Below are 17,424 nucleotides of genomic sequence, written 5' to 3'. Positions count from 1 at the left end.
AAAGAGGGTCTTTGTCATAGCCTAGACCTGATAAGACTCAACATATACTGCCTCAGGTTCAGAACGATAATACTTGCTTCTTTCATTCCATCTCTTCGAGCTCAAGACTGGTTCATGGCTCTGGAACTGCAGGATGCATATTTCCTTCTTGCTATCCTAAAATACCTAAGAAGTACCTAAAATTCACGATCAGGCCCAACCAATACCAATACAGGGTATTTGCCCTTTGGACTCCACAGCACCAAAAGTATTCACAAACTGCCTGGTAGTGGTGACAAAGCATTTGAAAAGAAAGGGAATTCACATCTACCCAGACCTGGCAGGGCAGTCCCAGAGGCAGAAGCAGTTCCAGCAGGAGACCATAATAGCCCTAGAGTGTGACTTCTCCCTGTTCTCTCAACTAGGAATCCTTGTGGACTATGAGAAATCACCTCTAACACCATCACAAATAATAGAATTAATGGGAGTCATGATCAACTCTAGACCAAGAAAACCTTATCTCCTGGAGGACAAGTTCTGTGGGGTCTTGAGTCAGTGATAAATAACCTAAAATCAAATCTGATGATTATGGTGTGTACATATCTGGGGCAGCTTGGCCACACATCCACCGGTACATATGACGCCCTTGCCAGACTTCAGCTGGCTGAGGTCAGTGTAATCCCTATCCCAGTATCACACAGACACTTGAGTCATAGTCCCACCCTGTCCTACAAGAACTCACTTGGTGTCAGGACACACAGAAATATGAAGAAAGGTTCACTTCTCACTCCCTTCCTGATGCTGATGCTCATTACAGATGCATCAGAATCACCTGTAGAGGCAAGGATCCTGATTCCAGGTTGCTTTGAAACTACATATGAACATCCAGGAACCCAGAGGCATCCAGCTGGCATGCACAATGTTCCTGCTGCTTTTGTGGAACTCCACAGTGCAGATTTTGACATACAACACATCCACAATGTACTGTATAAATCAGTAAGAAGGCGCTTAGTCATTCCCTCTCTGCCAGGAATTCATCACGCTGTGTGCTTGGTGTCATCACCAGAGAGTACCCCACTGGCTCTACATCTTCCAGGAGCCAGCAACAGCCTGTCAGACTTATTAAGAAGACATACAGTAACCAACCACAAATGGTTGCTACATAAATCCAGAGAGCTGGTATTTTCCCCTGGGGAATTCCCACAATAGATCTATTCATCACTGAGGACAACTCTAAATGCCCAAATTTCTGCTATAGAGGGGGTATGAGCCTGAGCTTCTTGCGAGATGCCTCCCTGCTACAGTGGTGTTCACACCTCTTATACTCCTTTCCACTGATCCCCCTGATCTCAGGGAATATCCAAAGTCAGCAGACAAGGTCACACTGATCTTAATATCTTCCTATTGGCTGAGGCAATTTGGACTGTCAGACCACCTGCATGTCTGTTTGGTCTCTCATCCATCTTCTGATCTCAGAACCACAATCAGATATTGCACGCAGACCTGCAGGCATTGCATATGATGGCTTAGATACTGGCTGGTGGAGTACTACTGACAAAGACTGTTCTTGATAGGTTCAGGAAATCCTCATACAGTGTGGAAACTGTCTGCTAGGAAGAACTACTCCTGCAAATGAAAACATACTGTAAGATATTGGTGTCTCTAGTGAGTTCAGATTACCACAATTTACAGACTATATGCTACACTTGAAGCATGCTGCACTGGCATTTAGTTCTCCCAAAGCCCACCTTTCAGCAATACCACTGTGTCATGGTCCAAGATAGTTGTACTTGTTCTTCTCACATCTGGAAGCATCGAGATTCCTCAAGGGTCTTCTACATACTTACCCACCTATTTGAGACATGACCCCCTACATGGGGTTTCAACATTACCTTCCTAAAACTCATGAAACCTCCGTTTGAGCCACTTCCAGATCATTTGATACATCACCTTACCTTTAAGACAGCGTTGCTATGACCACGGGTAAGCTAGATCCAAGCCCTTATGCCTGAACCTCCTTACGCATTCTTTAACAGGGACAAGGTGTTGCTGAGACCATAGCCAAAAGTCATCTGTAAACTGATCTCAGATTTTCACTTAAACCATTCAGTTAACCTACTAGTTCTCTTCCCAAAACCACACTGGACACTTTGGACTAGGGCTGTCAATTAATTGCAGTTAATGCATGCAATTAATGCAAAACAAAATAACTAGATTAAAAAAATAGTTGTGATTAATCGCAGTTTTAATCGCACTGTTAAACACTAATATAATATGAATTTAAATATATTATAAATATTTTTAGATGTTTTTCTAAATATGTTGATTTCAGTTACAGCACAGAATACGAAGTGTACAATGCTCACTTTATATTATTTTTATTACAAATATTTGCACTGTAAAAAAGATAAAGAAAAGGAATAGTATTTTTCAATTAATCTCATACAAGTTCACTCAGTCCTACTTCTTGTTCAACCAATTGCTAAGACAAACAAGTTGGTTTACATTTATGGAGATAATGCTGCCCGCTTCTTATTTACAATGACACCTGAAAGTGAGAGCAGGCATTCGCATGGCACTGTTGTAGCCGGCATTGCAATGTATTTACATGCCAGATATGCTAAACATTTGTATGCTGCTTCATGCTTTGATTTGTAGGCTCTAAAGCTTTACATTATTTTGTTTTGAGAGTAGTTATGTTAAAAAAAATCTACATTTGTAAGTTACACTTTCGTGGTAAAAAGATTGCATTATAATACTTGTATGATGTGAATTAAAAATATTATTTCTTTTATTTTTTTTTACAGTGCGAATATTTTTAATAAAAATAATAATATAAAGCAGCACTGTACATGTTGTATTCTGTGTTGTAATTGAAATCAATATATTTGAAAATGTTGAAAAACATCCAAAAATATTTATAATAAATTTAAATTCATATTCTACTATTATTTAACAATATGATTAAAACTGCGATTAATCATGACTATTTTTTAAAATTTTTTAATTTATTTAATTAATTTTTTTAAATCTTATGATTAATTGTGATGATTTGTTTTAATCATTTGACAGCCCTACTTTGGACATTGTAAGGGCTTTGCTGTATTATCTTAACAGGACTAAACTGTTAGACTGTCTCCTCTTCTTTTTTGGCTGTATCTGGCTTGTTGAGAGCCCAACCCATCTCATCACAGAAAATATCTAGGTGGAGTTTTCAGATACTCAGGCTGTGAATTGTGAGGGAACTGAGGGAGAGTTGTAGCGGCCCCACCCTTTATCCCACAATGTGAAAGCATGAGGAGGCACAGGGCATGTGCATGGTCCCAACAAACACTGCTATTAACAAGACTCCAGTCTCACACATGAGGCACATATGCCCCTAAAGTGGAATCCACACTGACTGCAATATTTAGAAAAACTACACTTACTGTACAGTAAGTAATTTATTTTTCTAGTCTTTTTCTTTGCCTCATGGAAAGGTAGGGCATTACATACTACACAAAAATCTTGTCAGTATAAAGTTAAACTCCACAGTAAGTACTCAGCAGTCAGGAAGTGCAAGATTCAGGCTGTAGTGCTAAGCGTAACACTGCCCCCTTGTGTGAGTACATTATTACAGTTTTTAAATTTGTGATCACATGGCCTTTTATCATTTTCTTTCAAGCTTTGTGTTCATATACTTTTTTATTTGTAATTACTCCAAGCTAGGTTGTATCCTTAGATACAGCCCTGGGGGAGGAGTGATGCATAAGACACACTGCCCCAGGAATAGTCTTGGGAAAAATTTTGACTTAGCATCACAGTGCCCCCCAATCGCTTCTTAGGCTTGGTCTACACTAGAGCTTACTTCAGTATAACTTACATTGCTCAGGGATGTGAATAATCCACACCTCTGAGTGACATAAATTACACTGACCTAAGCACTAGTGCAGACAGCACTATGTTGTCATGAGATCTTCTCTGATCAAAATAGCTACCACCTCTCATGGTGATGGATTTATTATGCCGACAGGAGAGCTCTCTCCCATTGACAGAGAGAGTTTTCACCAGACACACTAAAGCGGTGCAGTTGCATCAGTGCAGTTGCACCACTGTAGCGCTTCTAGTGTAGACTAGCCCTTATTCTGAGTGTGTGTGTGAGGAAGGCAATTCATAGCAGCCCTTAAATGGGTGCAGTTTACTTCCCTTTATTTGCTGAGCCAGCACCATTGGCCAGTCTGAGTGTGTGTTCCCACCCCTGTTCGCTCTCTGGAGAAGCAGCTGGAATGCAGCCCCTGTGCTGCACACAGATAACGGACCCAAGGTCCAGGTAGCTCTAACATGGCTGTATGCGGGGCTGGGGTTGGAGCCTTACTGCTCCTTACTACTCTGGATGGCTATATGAGGTTTGTCACAGCCAGCCTTTCATGTCTATAAAGAAGACTACATTACAAGCATGATATAATGCTCAGTGTTAAGAATTATTAATACTAATATATTTACAGTCAGATTTTTCAGTTACTTACATTCAGGGCCACATTTCACTTCCTTTTTCTTATTGCTTTTATATTTTGATTCATTAGCAACAGCAAGTTGAACGTGTGTCAGCATGGAAACCTATGCAAAGGCAAAAAAGTGAGGAAGAACTTGTAAGGACAATTGATATTTTTTATTTTCTCTTGATTTCTTGAGCACATGGAAGTATCAAATAGCCTTCCTTGTGAGTTAAATTTAATTAGTTTTTTCCCCCATACAATTATGCATAGTATTTTTATGCAGTTTAATTAGTATGCGATTATCAGAAACTGGTACACGCTCTCGTATTGCTGGAGACAATGAGATTATTTTAATAGCTATTGAGAGACCTAGGTTTTTATTGCACTGAAAATAACTGATACCTGGTAATTTGTAGGCCATTGATGGGGATTGTCAAAAGTGCTGTTGTTTTATTGTTGATTTTTTAAATAAATTCTCAATTTTATTGCTGTTTAGAAATCTTTTAACATCCCTTTCACTCTGATCGTCTAAGTTATGAATAAATGAAACAGAATAGCAGGGAGAAAGGCAGCATAGCTATAAAAAATTAATAGATTGGTACATGTGCCACTCATTCCTTTTTTTAACTAGATAAGGGTATTTAGAGAGGTGTTGGTGGTTTTTGGAGAGGACGGGGTTAAGGACAGCAGGCACAGCTACTTTTTCAGTCATTTCAATAAGAATAAAACTATTCTGTCAATAAATCCAGTATTGTTGCTTTTAGTTGAGATTATAATGTTGTTAGATGAAATTAGTATATGAAGATTTTTTGTTTGCCCACTAATCCATGGCTCATTTTTCCTAGTTCAAATTTACAACTGGACTACTTTATTACTAATCAGATTTGAATCCAGTTATAATTAATGTAGCAAAAGGAGTGTACCTGTCTAGTCTCCTGAGAAATAAGGCAATTTTATTCTGTTATACCAATATGAAATCTTCAGTAACATTGTATGGGACTTTGTTGAAAGTATATGCTACCAGCACATTTAATCTTCAAAAAAAATTTAAGAAAAGAAGCTGTTATTCATAGTGTATAGTTCAGCTGGCTACTTTTTTGTCATCTTAAATTGATGTTTTATATCCATCATCATCACCTGTTGCTAAATATTTCTGTAATTCCATTTATGAACTGAATTTGTAGTACATTATATATTTTTAATTCTATTAGAGAACATAAACTAATAAGCTATTTCACTATTAATGTTCTGGCAAATAAAAGATCATTGTATTGTGAAGTTATGTAATGGCTTAATTTATCTACCGTTATATTTTTCCTTCTAGGAAATCAGTGATAACTATTTGACAAATTATGAAGATGATTTTGAAGTATGTATAAGTTTATTTGTTCCTTTTGTAATAATTCATAAATGGTAACTTGTGTTCACTGTAATAACAAATATAGCATGTTTTGTGTTTTATGCTTTTGCTTTTTTGGTAAGAGTGTGGCCCTTTCAGACTTCTTACCAGGCTTTTAGCTTAATCAGAAATCCATCTATCCGTCGATCAATCGATCGATCCATCTATCTAGAGTCCAGAGGGGTGGGGTGGGGGGCAACTTTGACTTTTCCATTAAAAGTCTTCAAAGGATCAATGTTCTGTCTTGCTGGATTTCAGGTATTCAAACACCTTTTTGAGTACAAGTTTTGAATTTTGGCCTACTCACTTGTTATGCACTGCTAACTGGAGGAAAAACTCAGATTTGACATAGATGTCTGACATGTCAGTAGGTCACCCAAATGTGTTCAGTCTAGCAATTTACAAAAATTATATTAATTTCTTTTACTGGACTTGCAATTTGGTTAGAAGAATAAAATTAGGTTACCTGCTCTATTTACCAGAATTTAGCCAAGAAAGTTGTGTAAGGTAAAAAAGTGTGCCGCAGGGACCTTTGTTGCTAGCCAAGTCCAATCAAATTGTGGATTGTGGTCATGTGGGGTCTGTGTGTGAAATCTTGGCCCTATTGATTTCTGTGAAACCAGAATTTCACTTACATGGTTTATCTCTTTTTACTTCAGTAGGACAACTCTCATGCTTAAAATTAAATATTGGCCTAAGTCTTTGCAGGTTTGGAATCTTGATTATTTTTTTGAATGATGGCTGTTAGAAAGTGTTTCAGAAGTTTGGATTGTCATAGTCCTAGCATATATAGATTAATGGGAAAAAGAGATGATGAGGTGAAAGATGCAAAATAAATGCATTTCATTCGATGGAGGCAGAAATAGAGGAATTTATTCCATCATTAATATGATCATTTTATGCCACGTTGCTATAAAATACATAATGGTGTGTGGTGATATAAAGATTTTATTGACATGAATCTGGGATGACTACTCATGCATGCAAAGTCACAAAGAGTTATGCAGCTCAGCTTCAACAAAGGTTCATAAAGTAGCACATACCAGGACATGTTTATATGATACTCACTTTACAGAAATCCTATTTTAGAGTGTTTTTAGAAGATCAAAAAAAAATTGGTACTGTTTTTCAGTTCCAAGACAGTGGGTGTGGATTCTCTAGATAAGCTTATCACAAGCATTTAAGAGATTGTTTATTTAAATCAAAAATTTATTTTTTAAATGATTCCTGATCAGAGGATTTGTGGTCATTTTCATGTATCATTGCTCCTGAGAGCAAATGTGTTGAACTATAGGATTTTTTTGCATCTTTAAAAGAGACAAACAGTATTTTGACACAAGCACCAGTAATATGATTTAAATTATTTAATTTAATTTGTTTGTTTGTTACAAGTAGCTGTTATTTTTTAAGGATTATGAAGATGATTTTGATGATGATGATGATGAGGACAATGATAGAGAGGATAGAGACTTGGAAGAAAGACTAAGTGAGATCCCTGTTTCCAAAAAATCAGAAATAGAAGAAATTCAAAGAGCAATTAATGCAGAAAATGAGAGGATTGGTATCTCACTACCAAAGCAAATCCAAAAAGAACATGAAAAGGAGCCCAAGATGGGTATGTGACCAGGCTCAATCTTTTAAATGTTGTTATTAAAGGCATAGCAGGTTTTGTGCAAACAGGATACTAAAGATCTCCATTAAAGGCAAAAACCTAGTGTTCTGAGTAAATCACTTAGCTTTGTGGCTAAGGAGTGTAACTTTCACATAGCTAAGCAAAATTTCAGAGATATTACTATGATTTCAAATATGAAGTATAAAAATGTACAGGCTGATACTTAATATCCCCTCTTCCCTCGTTTGGAGGGCTGGGTGAGTTGCAGATCATGTTTCAGCTTCCTATAGTGTTACCTTCCCATTTTTTCAAAGATGTTAACAGCATCCTCCAACAGCAAGAGAGAAGTCATGACCTGATATTTCTTATGTTAAAAATCAGGGAAAAAACACTTTTTACTGGAAAAATATAACAAAAATACAGAAGAGTACAATTTTTTATCTTTGGTAAAATATGCATCTTTAAAGTATATTTTTGCTGTGAAAAGTGACTATATAAAATGACAACCTCTTCCTCAACAGATCTATTTACTTTACTATGTCCACATTAAGGCCCCGATTCACCTCTGCACAATCCAGCAGTGCAGATCACAATGCTAGATTGGGGTCTATAAGAAGCTTTTTACTACTTTTTACCTCTCTTAGTACTTCAGGGCCAACACAGCTATGGAAAAATGACTGTGATTCTGGATCGTGCAACATCAACAGAATTTTTAACTAAATTCTGATTACACAATCTTTTTCAGAACCCAGCTTGACCTTCAGATTCCAGGTCGAGTTAGTAGTAATTTGGCAGTTAGAAAAATCATCTTCGTACCTGAAAACTGAGCACATTTGATATAATTATTAAAAGGCAATAAACGTGGAAATATTGGTCCTAATTTTTAATGCAGATGCAGTTTAAAAGAAGGCAGGTTTTGTGAGAGCCATCTATGTAAGAATCAGTATATTGCATTGCAGATTTCCTGTATTCCTTGCAGAAGCTCACAGTACCTGTTATAACTTCTACTGTGCACTCTTCTGTAGATCAATTTTGAAGTTTTCTTATAACACCTGCTACACAAATTTTGATTTATTGTAAATTGCACAATCCTCTGGATTTTGACAGAGTCCTCTAAATCAATTTGATTTAGTGTGGTAAATTATGAACCACTGTAGCAGTCATATTTAGCACTCCTATAACATCTTACATTTTAAAAATACTTTACAAATATTATCTAACAGATTTTTGCAGTCTTCCTCTAAGGTAACTAAATATCATCGACTCTGATAGGGAATCAGACACAGAAGTCAATTGACTTTTCAAAGCCCACATAATGAGTCATTGGCAGGGCTGGGACTAGAATTTAAGAGTTCATGACTTCTAGCACTTTAGCTGGTTCATTAACTAGATTGGCTCTGGAGCAGCAGTTTTCAGCTTGTGGTTTATGTCTCTAAAGGGCTGCAATGTCTCCTCTCCTTCAGACTGATTCCCCTTCAGCTGTAGATGCCAACTTGCTATTGGTGGGTGGGTGGGTAGGTGGGTGTGTGTGTGTTGTGTGTGTGTGTGTGTGAATAGTTTACACCACCTTGTGCCACCTTGGGTGAATGTGTCCTAATAATTACTATTTGAACAGAGACATCGTAGAGGCAGATTACTTTCACTGATCCTTGAACTCTAAATGTACATTGGGGATTCTTCATGGTGAAAAGAAGGGTCAGTTTTAAGAGAGAAGAAACATTTTCAGCACTAAAGATGACTATTGAAATAAAAATCTGAATAGTAAAGGACCTGTAAAAGAAAAATATTAGTTGCTTCATATTTGATAAAGTTATGATACCCAGTGCACCAGTCCTTTGCCTGCAAATATATCATTACCTGCTTAATTAATCTTTAACACCTGCACATCATTACACGTTTTGTTAATTGCTATACCTCCTGTTATCTGACATTTTAATGTTTGATTTATTTCACTCACAAAATTTTGTAATATCACACAGAAAGGCAAGATTCTCCTGCCAGAGGCTCTCTCTGTAGAACATTCATGGATTTTGAAACAGCAAACCAGCGGCAAAGTAACCGAAATATGGCCAATAAACAGAAGTAAGGAGCATTTAAAAATTCACTGAGTATAGCTGCTTAGGCAGCTCCCCGTTTAAAATGTAAATTCTTTTCATAATGTTTGAAATACTTTTAGTAATATTTTATATATACACTGTCAGCATTTAACAAATTAAATAATAATATTTGATTTTAAATGAGATGAAGAATTGCTTAATCAACTACAATGATTTGGTTTCAATTAAATCCAGTTTTCACGCTTTGTTTTAAATTAAAGAAATATTAAAATAATTTGAATAAGTATAACAAAGAGCAATCAATTCTCTTGTATAGAATCCATATGGTGTGGGTTTGTCTACACAGCCCACAGCTGAGCGCTTCTCAGAGGGAGTCAACAAATGCAGAATCACACTATTGCGCTAAAAATAGCTGTGTAGACATTGCAACTTGGGCTGAAACTCAGGCTCTGAAGCATAGGAAGGAGGGGGGATGGGCTTCAGAGCTATCAACCTGGGCTGGGAGTCTTGCTACCACAGGCTGTGTAGATGTACCTCGTGTGTACACAGGAAAAATTGTGAATATTATTAACTAATAAAAAAGGCATGTTTAGCCTGGCTTTAGGAGTACTTCCCACCATCCTAATTACTTGAAGAACTTGAAGTTCATCCATTATATCACAGGAAAGGTACTTTTTAATAGCTTTTCAGTAAGGTCTGTGACTTAACTTATTACTTTGAATAGTTGCACTACCTAAGCTATTAAAAGTTTGGGTTTATGTAATTAGCAGTATAATTTTCCCTAGATTTGCAGTCAAGTCTTGGATTTCATATATGAGCATTACCTTCATGTCACAATAAGCTAGAATTCCTAATATTATCATTCCTTCTCTGAGTATCTACACTGATATACATTTTATTATCAATGGGCATTAATATGGAACTCCATGCATACGCTTGCAGAGATGAACAAATTGCTAGATCTGTGGTACGGTATTGTGTAATACCATTTTCCTCTAAAATGCCATGGGTTTATGTAGATTTTACATCTTAATTATTTTTCTGTTTTGTAATTCATTGTAAAGGAAACGCTGTTCAGAACTGCTCCGACTAATTGACCTGGACTTCTCAGTCAGTTTTTCTTTACTGGATTTGCCTCCAGTGAATGAATATGACATGTACATCAGAAACTTTGGAAAAACAAACACTAAACAGGCAAGTACTTGACTTCTAAGACTATATAAATCCTGAAAGCTCAGATTCTTTTCCTGGAAAATAATTTTCCTTCCATTGGTTAGCTAGGAAGGTGGTAAATGCCAACACTTTAATTATTTTCTACAAGAGAAAAACTATGTCAGGGATGGCCCTAAACTGTCAGCATCTCTCTAATTTTTAATGCAATTTGTTTATACCGGGAGTGGCCAAACTTACTGACCCCTGAGACGCCCCTCCCTCCTGGGCTGAATCCTCTAGCCCTACTACCCTGCTGCAGGGCAGAAGCTCTGAGCTCCCCACCCTAGTTTGGTAGGCGGAGAACTGGGGGGGAGGGCACATAGGGAGCTCTGTGAGCCGCACTTTAACTGTAAAAAAGCTGCATGCGGCTTACGAGCCACGGTTTGGCCACCCCGGTATATGCAATGGGAGGGTAGTGGGAAGGATGGCACAATGGCAACAGGAAGCAAGGCAATAAATAATACATTCATAAACATTTTAGATGACTAGTATTTATTAACATAAAGGATAACTGCAAAGCCACAGGAGTCCTCAGAATATTTGCAGGGACTCCTGAAACCTCACCAAGAGATTCAAGTTCTCCAATATTTATCTTAAACTAATTGTGTCAAAGGCATTAAAATACCTTGTCTGTTCTGCATCTTTTAGAATGTTGATGGTAGATGTGTTCAAAGATTTGATTTTAATCATGAATAATAAAAAATGCATTTATTTTCAATTTAATATGTAACACATTGTGTGTATGTATTTGGAAACTAATTTATAAACAAAAGGCAGAAATATTGAATGTAACAGTTTTAAAAAATAACTACTTAAGTTTCAGCTCTCGGATGGCAGCAAGACAACATGTTAATAATTTTATCTTCATATTTAGGCATATGTTCAGTGCAATGAGGATAATCTTGAGAGAGACATTCAGACGGATGATATACAAACTCTAGAAAAATGGACACAACATCCAGGAGACAGCGTTCTTGTATCTGGAGGTGAATAACCCTTTGCTCTTGTTTACTTAGGGCCGTAAATACTTAAACTTCCTTTCCTTTTTCACTGCTGCTGTTAGATCCTGAAATGAAACAGGCTGCTATTATTATTTATTTATAGATCCCTGCTTCTGCTGGAAAGAGAAGTAGGTCTCCAGCAGCATCTCCAAACTCAGTATCATTACTGCTGAAGAGGAGAAGTTGGCTGCTTTCATCCCTTCTCTTCCTCAAACATTGCATAGAGCATGGAACTTCCTTTGGTAGTTGATTTTGTATGTTGGTGCCTGTTGGTAACCTCATGTCTTTTTATAGGTCCCAGAAGCAGCAATGATGTATCTGTAGATGTTGCTCTAACACCTAAGATTGATTCACAGAGGTTAACAAACTTCCTCCGGTCTGCTTGTCAGGTACATTGCTACATGTGTATGTGTGCATATATAAAATGTGGGAGAGAGTGATCGCTTAAAATGCCTATCCTTCCTAGGTATACTTAAATAATGTTCATTATGGTGAGGTTCAGTCCTGTGCAGAGGGACAGAACAGGCCTGTGGAACACATACATCCCTCTAAAACCCTGTTTTGCAAAGCAGTGAAGTTAGCAAGAGAGTTGATCAAAATCTATTTAACTCAAAATAGTTTTGAAAGTTGCAGATAGCAAAGTTGAAATATAAGAATGGTCTTTTTTATTTCTATAAATGTAATTAATTATGTTTGAAAGGTGATTGCTGTTTTGCTTGAGGAAGATCGAGTTGCAACACAACCCAGGTGGAATCTAAGATCTCGACAAACCAGTCTGTCTATTAGTGATAGCTGCTTCCAGTTAAATACTAATCTACCATTCCTCCATGGTAAGAGAGCTTTATTGCACAACTTTTAGTGGACAAATTGAACTCCTCTTCTTTACATGAAGTGCCAATTCTTGTGCTTGACTAATCTGTCGAGTGTACATGTCAGGCTGTAAAGATGAGGTAAAACTCACTTTTGCATTCCTCTGATCCTGCTGCAGTTCTGTTTAGGGCAGTTCCCCATATGCTAGTTTAGAGGATTCTGGCTACAAATGACCACAAGAGACAAAAATGCATCCAGGAGTCGGTATCCAGGAATCAGTATAGGGATGGCCTAGCCCACCTTCTTTTCGTTAGTATACTGGCTGTCTCTAAAAGATCACCCTTACACTGACTGGGGTGATCCTCCTCAGGTTGGTTATGTTGGAGCTAGAGTTCAATTTACTTTGGCAATGTGAGGCAAAGCAATCACATTTCACTGGGAAAATATGGCTTGATATGTCTAGAACACAATACACAAGGAAAACAATGTATTGCCCTAAAGCTGTGTCTTTCTCCATGCAAACTACAAAAATTTAAAGGAAAAAACTAAAACACTGTCATAATTGGGTGAAGGAAAGATCTACTGCAACATGAAGTGTTTCATTTTTCTGGCACACCTCTTATTAGAAAATGCATGTGTTGTTCTTATAAATGCTTACATTTGTACATCCTGCACCATCCCCTCTACTGTCCATTCCCTGGGTGAGACATTAGCCTCTCTTGCAGCATGTACTGGAGTCATCTCAGACTTATTAATGAGAATGTCAGGGCTTGGCTGTGCTCAAAATAATTGTTCTCCAGATTCTTTGCATCCAGGCAGCTGAGCAAAGCAGTGGCTCAGTTTTCTCTCCATTCCTGTTCACTTCCCTCATTTAAAGTCAGTTTTGGGACAGGAGTGAACAGTTTTTTCTTCCTCTCCTCTAAGCCTTCCTCTTTCCTGCTCTGGCAGTGAATGGCACTCTGCCAATAATATTGAAATTTTCTTTGAAATTATTTGTTAAATTTCTTAGGTTGTGGCTACGGCAACAATTATTCTCTCTCATGTTCAACAAGTTTTCCTTTTTTATTTTGACTTAGGCCGAAAGGTGTCCTGCTTGCACGTCTCTCAGGTTCAGAGGCAGGCATTGCTTTCTGTTCATGGGTTACCTGAAAAGCCAGGTGCTATGCAATTGGACAGGAAGTATATCGTATGTGTATGGAATGTCTGGCAGCCTTCCAGTCCTCAGAAGGTTTTAGTCTGTGAAGCAGAGGTACAGTTCAAAGTCATTTCTCAATTGCCTGTTGAATAAATGAATTTTGGATGCATATTATGCTGTTCTCTCCTGGTACAGTGTGCACAATTTATTTATAAATGCTGTACAGTTGAACCCAGTGAGTGAGACAATACCCCCATTCCTATGTTCACTATGACTCCAATTTGCAGTTTTTTATTTGTTTTCTTTAAATCTGGGCCAGAGGTTGCAAGGACCCATCTGTCTCCTCAGACATTACTATCCAGTAGAATTATACCTGTCAGCTTTGCAACTGCAGGTAGGGACAATACAACAATGCTCTGGAGAGGAGATAGGAGGTGTTCTGCAGCCTGCTGTACTTTTCTTTAAATAGGTTGGCCTTCGATAGAGTCAGTATCTCTAGCCTTTCTGGACTTGTGTGGATTGAAAGAATGGAAATATATTGAGCTGGATCAAGCCTTTAGCTCCCTCTTTAGTATATTTTTTCCTGCCTTATAGGTGTCATGCTGCTGCTTTAGTCCCAGTAAAGCAACTTTAGTGTTTGCTGGAACAATGGATGGTTCATTGGTAGTGTGGGATCTCCGAGAAGACTCAAGGATGCATCACTCTATGAAGTTAAATGAAACTGACTGGATTTTTAGAGCTCCAACATTTTCTACTGGTTAGTATGATGTGTGTCTTGAATGATCTTTTCAAATTCAATGAATGTGCCATACATTATAAGAAATGTTAGCTCTTGCTAACTTAGTTCAGCCAAATCAGAAGTGATATGTAATATGGTAAAAGTTACACATCAATAATGGGTGTAAAAGAATGTCGCTTGCTGTAACTTACACTCCAAAGAATTGGAATAGAAAGGTGTATCAGGAGATCAACTGAGGGTGTGTCTACACTGCAGCTGGGAGCATGCTTCCCAGGTTGGGTAGACAGACACACACTAGCCCTGCTGTAGCTAGCACACTGAAAATAGTAGTGTGGCCATGGTGGCATGGGCGGTTGCTTGGGCTAGTCACCTGCATATAATCATGCTCGACCATCTGGGTACATATTTGGGTGGGTGACCCAAACCGCCACAGCCAGACTGCTATTTTTAGTGCACTAACTTGAGCCCAACTATTGTGTCTGTCTATCTGCTCTGGGAAGCACACCAGCGTAGACATACAGGGAAGTATAAGCTAAAATAGGCTACTCCCCTACTACTTCAACTTGCATGATGAAGGACTAGCTAAAGTCATTAGCTAAATCAATTTAGCCTCCCTTATGCTCACTTTGACTCCCTTATATATCTTAGCATACACTTAGATTTCTCTTATACCTATTTATAACCCCATTTATTGACATGAATGGGATTTTCAGGGGCATGTAAGTGATTTAAGAGCTTAAGTCCCATTGACTCTGAGTGAGACTTGTACTCCTAATTCTAATACTTTTGAAAATCTCACCTGTGTAATTTATATCATCTCAGAACTTTATCCGATTACTGAAATATTTCTGGTGGGGTTTTATCTCCTCCATGATGGTTTATTGCCCATGTATCTATCAGTCATTGTAGCAACATAAAATTCTAGGGAATTGTAGTAAACTTCCACATAACTCTGTGTTGCTCATTTCTGTAAGTTTAGCACTGTTCAAAATTTGAGTGTGACTTTTGACATGGGTTGATAGTCAGGTCAGGCCTTCTTATGATGGCATCAGTTCAAGGTAAATGCCCAGCTAGGATCACATTGCTGAAAAATATATGTATGTAAACTGGAAATCGCACTTTGGTCTAATGTTTTGTAGGATTGCCTCTCCCACACCAGTGTCTTGGAGACACAGGCCCAAATCAGAGGTGCTGTGTAAGATGGAGTAAGTTAGCCTCAGTTAGACTCCTATAGACTTACTTGCAGCCATTTGCTAATGTGTAATAGAGGCTAAATTGGTTTTACTTACACATTAAGAAGCTAAAGGAAGGTGTAAGTTCAAGAGTGTGTGGGTGTGACCTATTTTGCTTACATCTCCTTACCACCTTCTCTGGTGGATTTTCTTTCTGTGTCACCTCTTCTGATCCCTTAGCATGTGGTTAAAACAACTTAGATTTTCGTAGTCTCCCGTAAATTCAGTGGGCCAAATTCAGAAATGATAAAAGTTTTATATAAGGCGTGTAAGTTACATATTGGTAAGCAGGCACTTATCCTGCAGCTAGATCAGCAGGAGTAGATCCTTACATTCATGTAAATCCCAACTGAAGTCAGTGGGATTCCACACAAATGAAGAATTCACCCATGTAGATTTAATTGCAGGATCAGGTAGGTAAGTAACTCAAGTGATTTTGAAATTGATATAATTTATATGTTGAAGGAGCCAGAATAAAGTGTACATTCTACCAATTTAAACTCTCTCGATTACCTCAGCCTTACGTGTAAATTGGCCCACCTTATTTAGGGTTACATTGCACCACAGAATGGGCATCACTTCAAAGCAACAGCCCTCCCTTAATCTACTTAGGGCCTCTCATCATATTGCAAAGTGAGTCCCATTTCTTTAGTTCTATTTTTTAATATAGGACCTACACTGAGGAATTATTCATTTTTAAAAATTAGATTATTGTTAATGTTTCAGACACATTTGGCTGTTGATGGAATTTAAGTGGTTGAAGATCTTTGGTCTTGTGCTGCACAATGTACTAGTAGCCATGTGTGTACATCCTGTTGTGGTTTATTGCTTATTTTACCGCAAAAATGATAATGCTGCACACTTACTGGAGCCTGATCTCTTTAATCTTAAGTGAAGACAATTTTGGTTTCAGCAGCAAATCTTTGGAAATCAGAATCTCTGACAGTGGGGTACATAATGAAATGACCTATCTAAATAGGTATTTGCTTCTAAAATCTTACTAAAGGGTAAATATTTATTTTCTAATTAAAGATTAGGTGTAACTGCTTTCTTTTTTGTAAACAAACTTGATATCTCTGGGTGAATTATGTTCCTACCAGTTTTGTCTTTCCCAGTTAGAAAACAGTGATTTATTTCCTCCTTTGTTGTTGCTGATGGGGCTTGCAATTATTATAGCTGTTCACTTTTTGTTTGAGTAGCAGCAGCTTTAATAAAGTCAGCATTGTACAAAAAATAAGTAGAAGCTTGTGTGCCTGATACTGTTCTGGGAACAATGTGTATTGCCTGCTGCTGTAGAATTAACAAAGGAGTAATATAAGTGCCAGGTTTTTGTTTTACTAAGCTTTTGCAAAGTTTAAATTGTATTATTAAAGGTTTTAAATCCAAATGTATATAACATTTCAGAGACCTTGTAAAATCAATAGTGTAATAAAAATGGCATTTTGACGTGACCCTTCTGATGGCCTGTATGATCTATATCAAGGACATCCTGGATTCATTTGTTTTAGATCAAATTCAAAACAAATAAATAAATGTTCCAACATGGTTGATATACCATTTTCAGTATAGCACAATCTAGAGCAAAATATGGAATGAGGTTCAGTAAGTCTGGGTATCAAGAACACAAAGGCAAAAGTATGTTTTAGTTAATCATATGTTGATTGCCCCTCCTTCTCTCATTACTATTTGGGTCATTTACTGTAGAACTTTAAGGCTGGAGGATTTTTTTAAAAATAACTTTATTATTCAAATTTACATAAAATAAAACAAGAA

General features: G+C 37.5%; 1 protein-coding gene across 4 annotated transcripts in view; it reads left to right on the top strand.

Annotated features, from left to right (window-relative positions):
• The window catches only part of DYNC2I1 (dynein 2 intermediate chain 1), a 54,690-nt gene that overhangs the window by 18,661 nt on the left and 18,605 nt on the right, over positions 1-17,424 (top strand). For 3 of the 4 annotated variants that reach the window (XM_067542694.1, XM_067542693.1, XM_067542690.1), the window contains 10 exons: positions 4,542-4,607; positions 5,779-5,823; positions 7,264-7,468; positions 9,445-9,547; positions 10,587-10,716; positions 11,609-11,720; positions 12,030-12,124; positions 12,436-12,565; positions 13,622-13,794; positions 14,275-14,437. In XM_067542694.1, the coding sequence (XP_067398795.1) occupies positions 4,542-4,607; positions 5,779-5,823; positions 7,264-7,468; positions 9,445-9,547; positions 10,587-10,716; positions 11,609-11,720; positions 12,030-12,124; positions 12,436-12,565; positions 13,622-13,794; positions 14,275-14,437 (1,222 nt within the window). The remainder of the gene's footprint in view (positions 1-4,541; positions 4,608-5,778; positions 5,824-7,263; positions 7,469-9,444; positions 9,548-10,586; positions 10,717-11,608; positions 11,721-12,029; positions 12,125-12,435; positions 12,566-13,621; positions 13,795-14,274; positions 14,438-17,424) is intronic. The other variant, XM_067542692.1, reaches the window with a different exon arrangement.

The sequence above is a fragment of the Emydura macquarii genome, unplaced genomic scaffold (assembly GCF_026122565.2).
Source record: "Emydura macquarii macquarii isolate MOO-44397 ecotype Brisbane River unplaced genomic scaffold, CSIRO-AGI_Emac_v2 contig_719, whole genome shotgun sequence".
Taxonomy (NCBI): domain Eukaryota; kingdom Metazoa; phylum Chordata; order Testudines; family Chelidae; genus Emydura; species Emydura macquarii.
The sequence above is the reverse complement of the archived record's forward strand: the minus strand, read 5'-3'. Positions and strand labels throughout refer to the sequence as shown.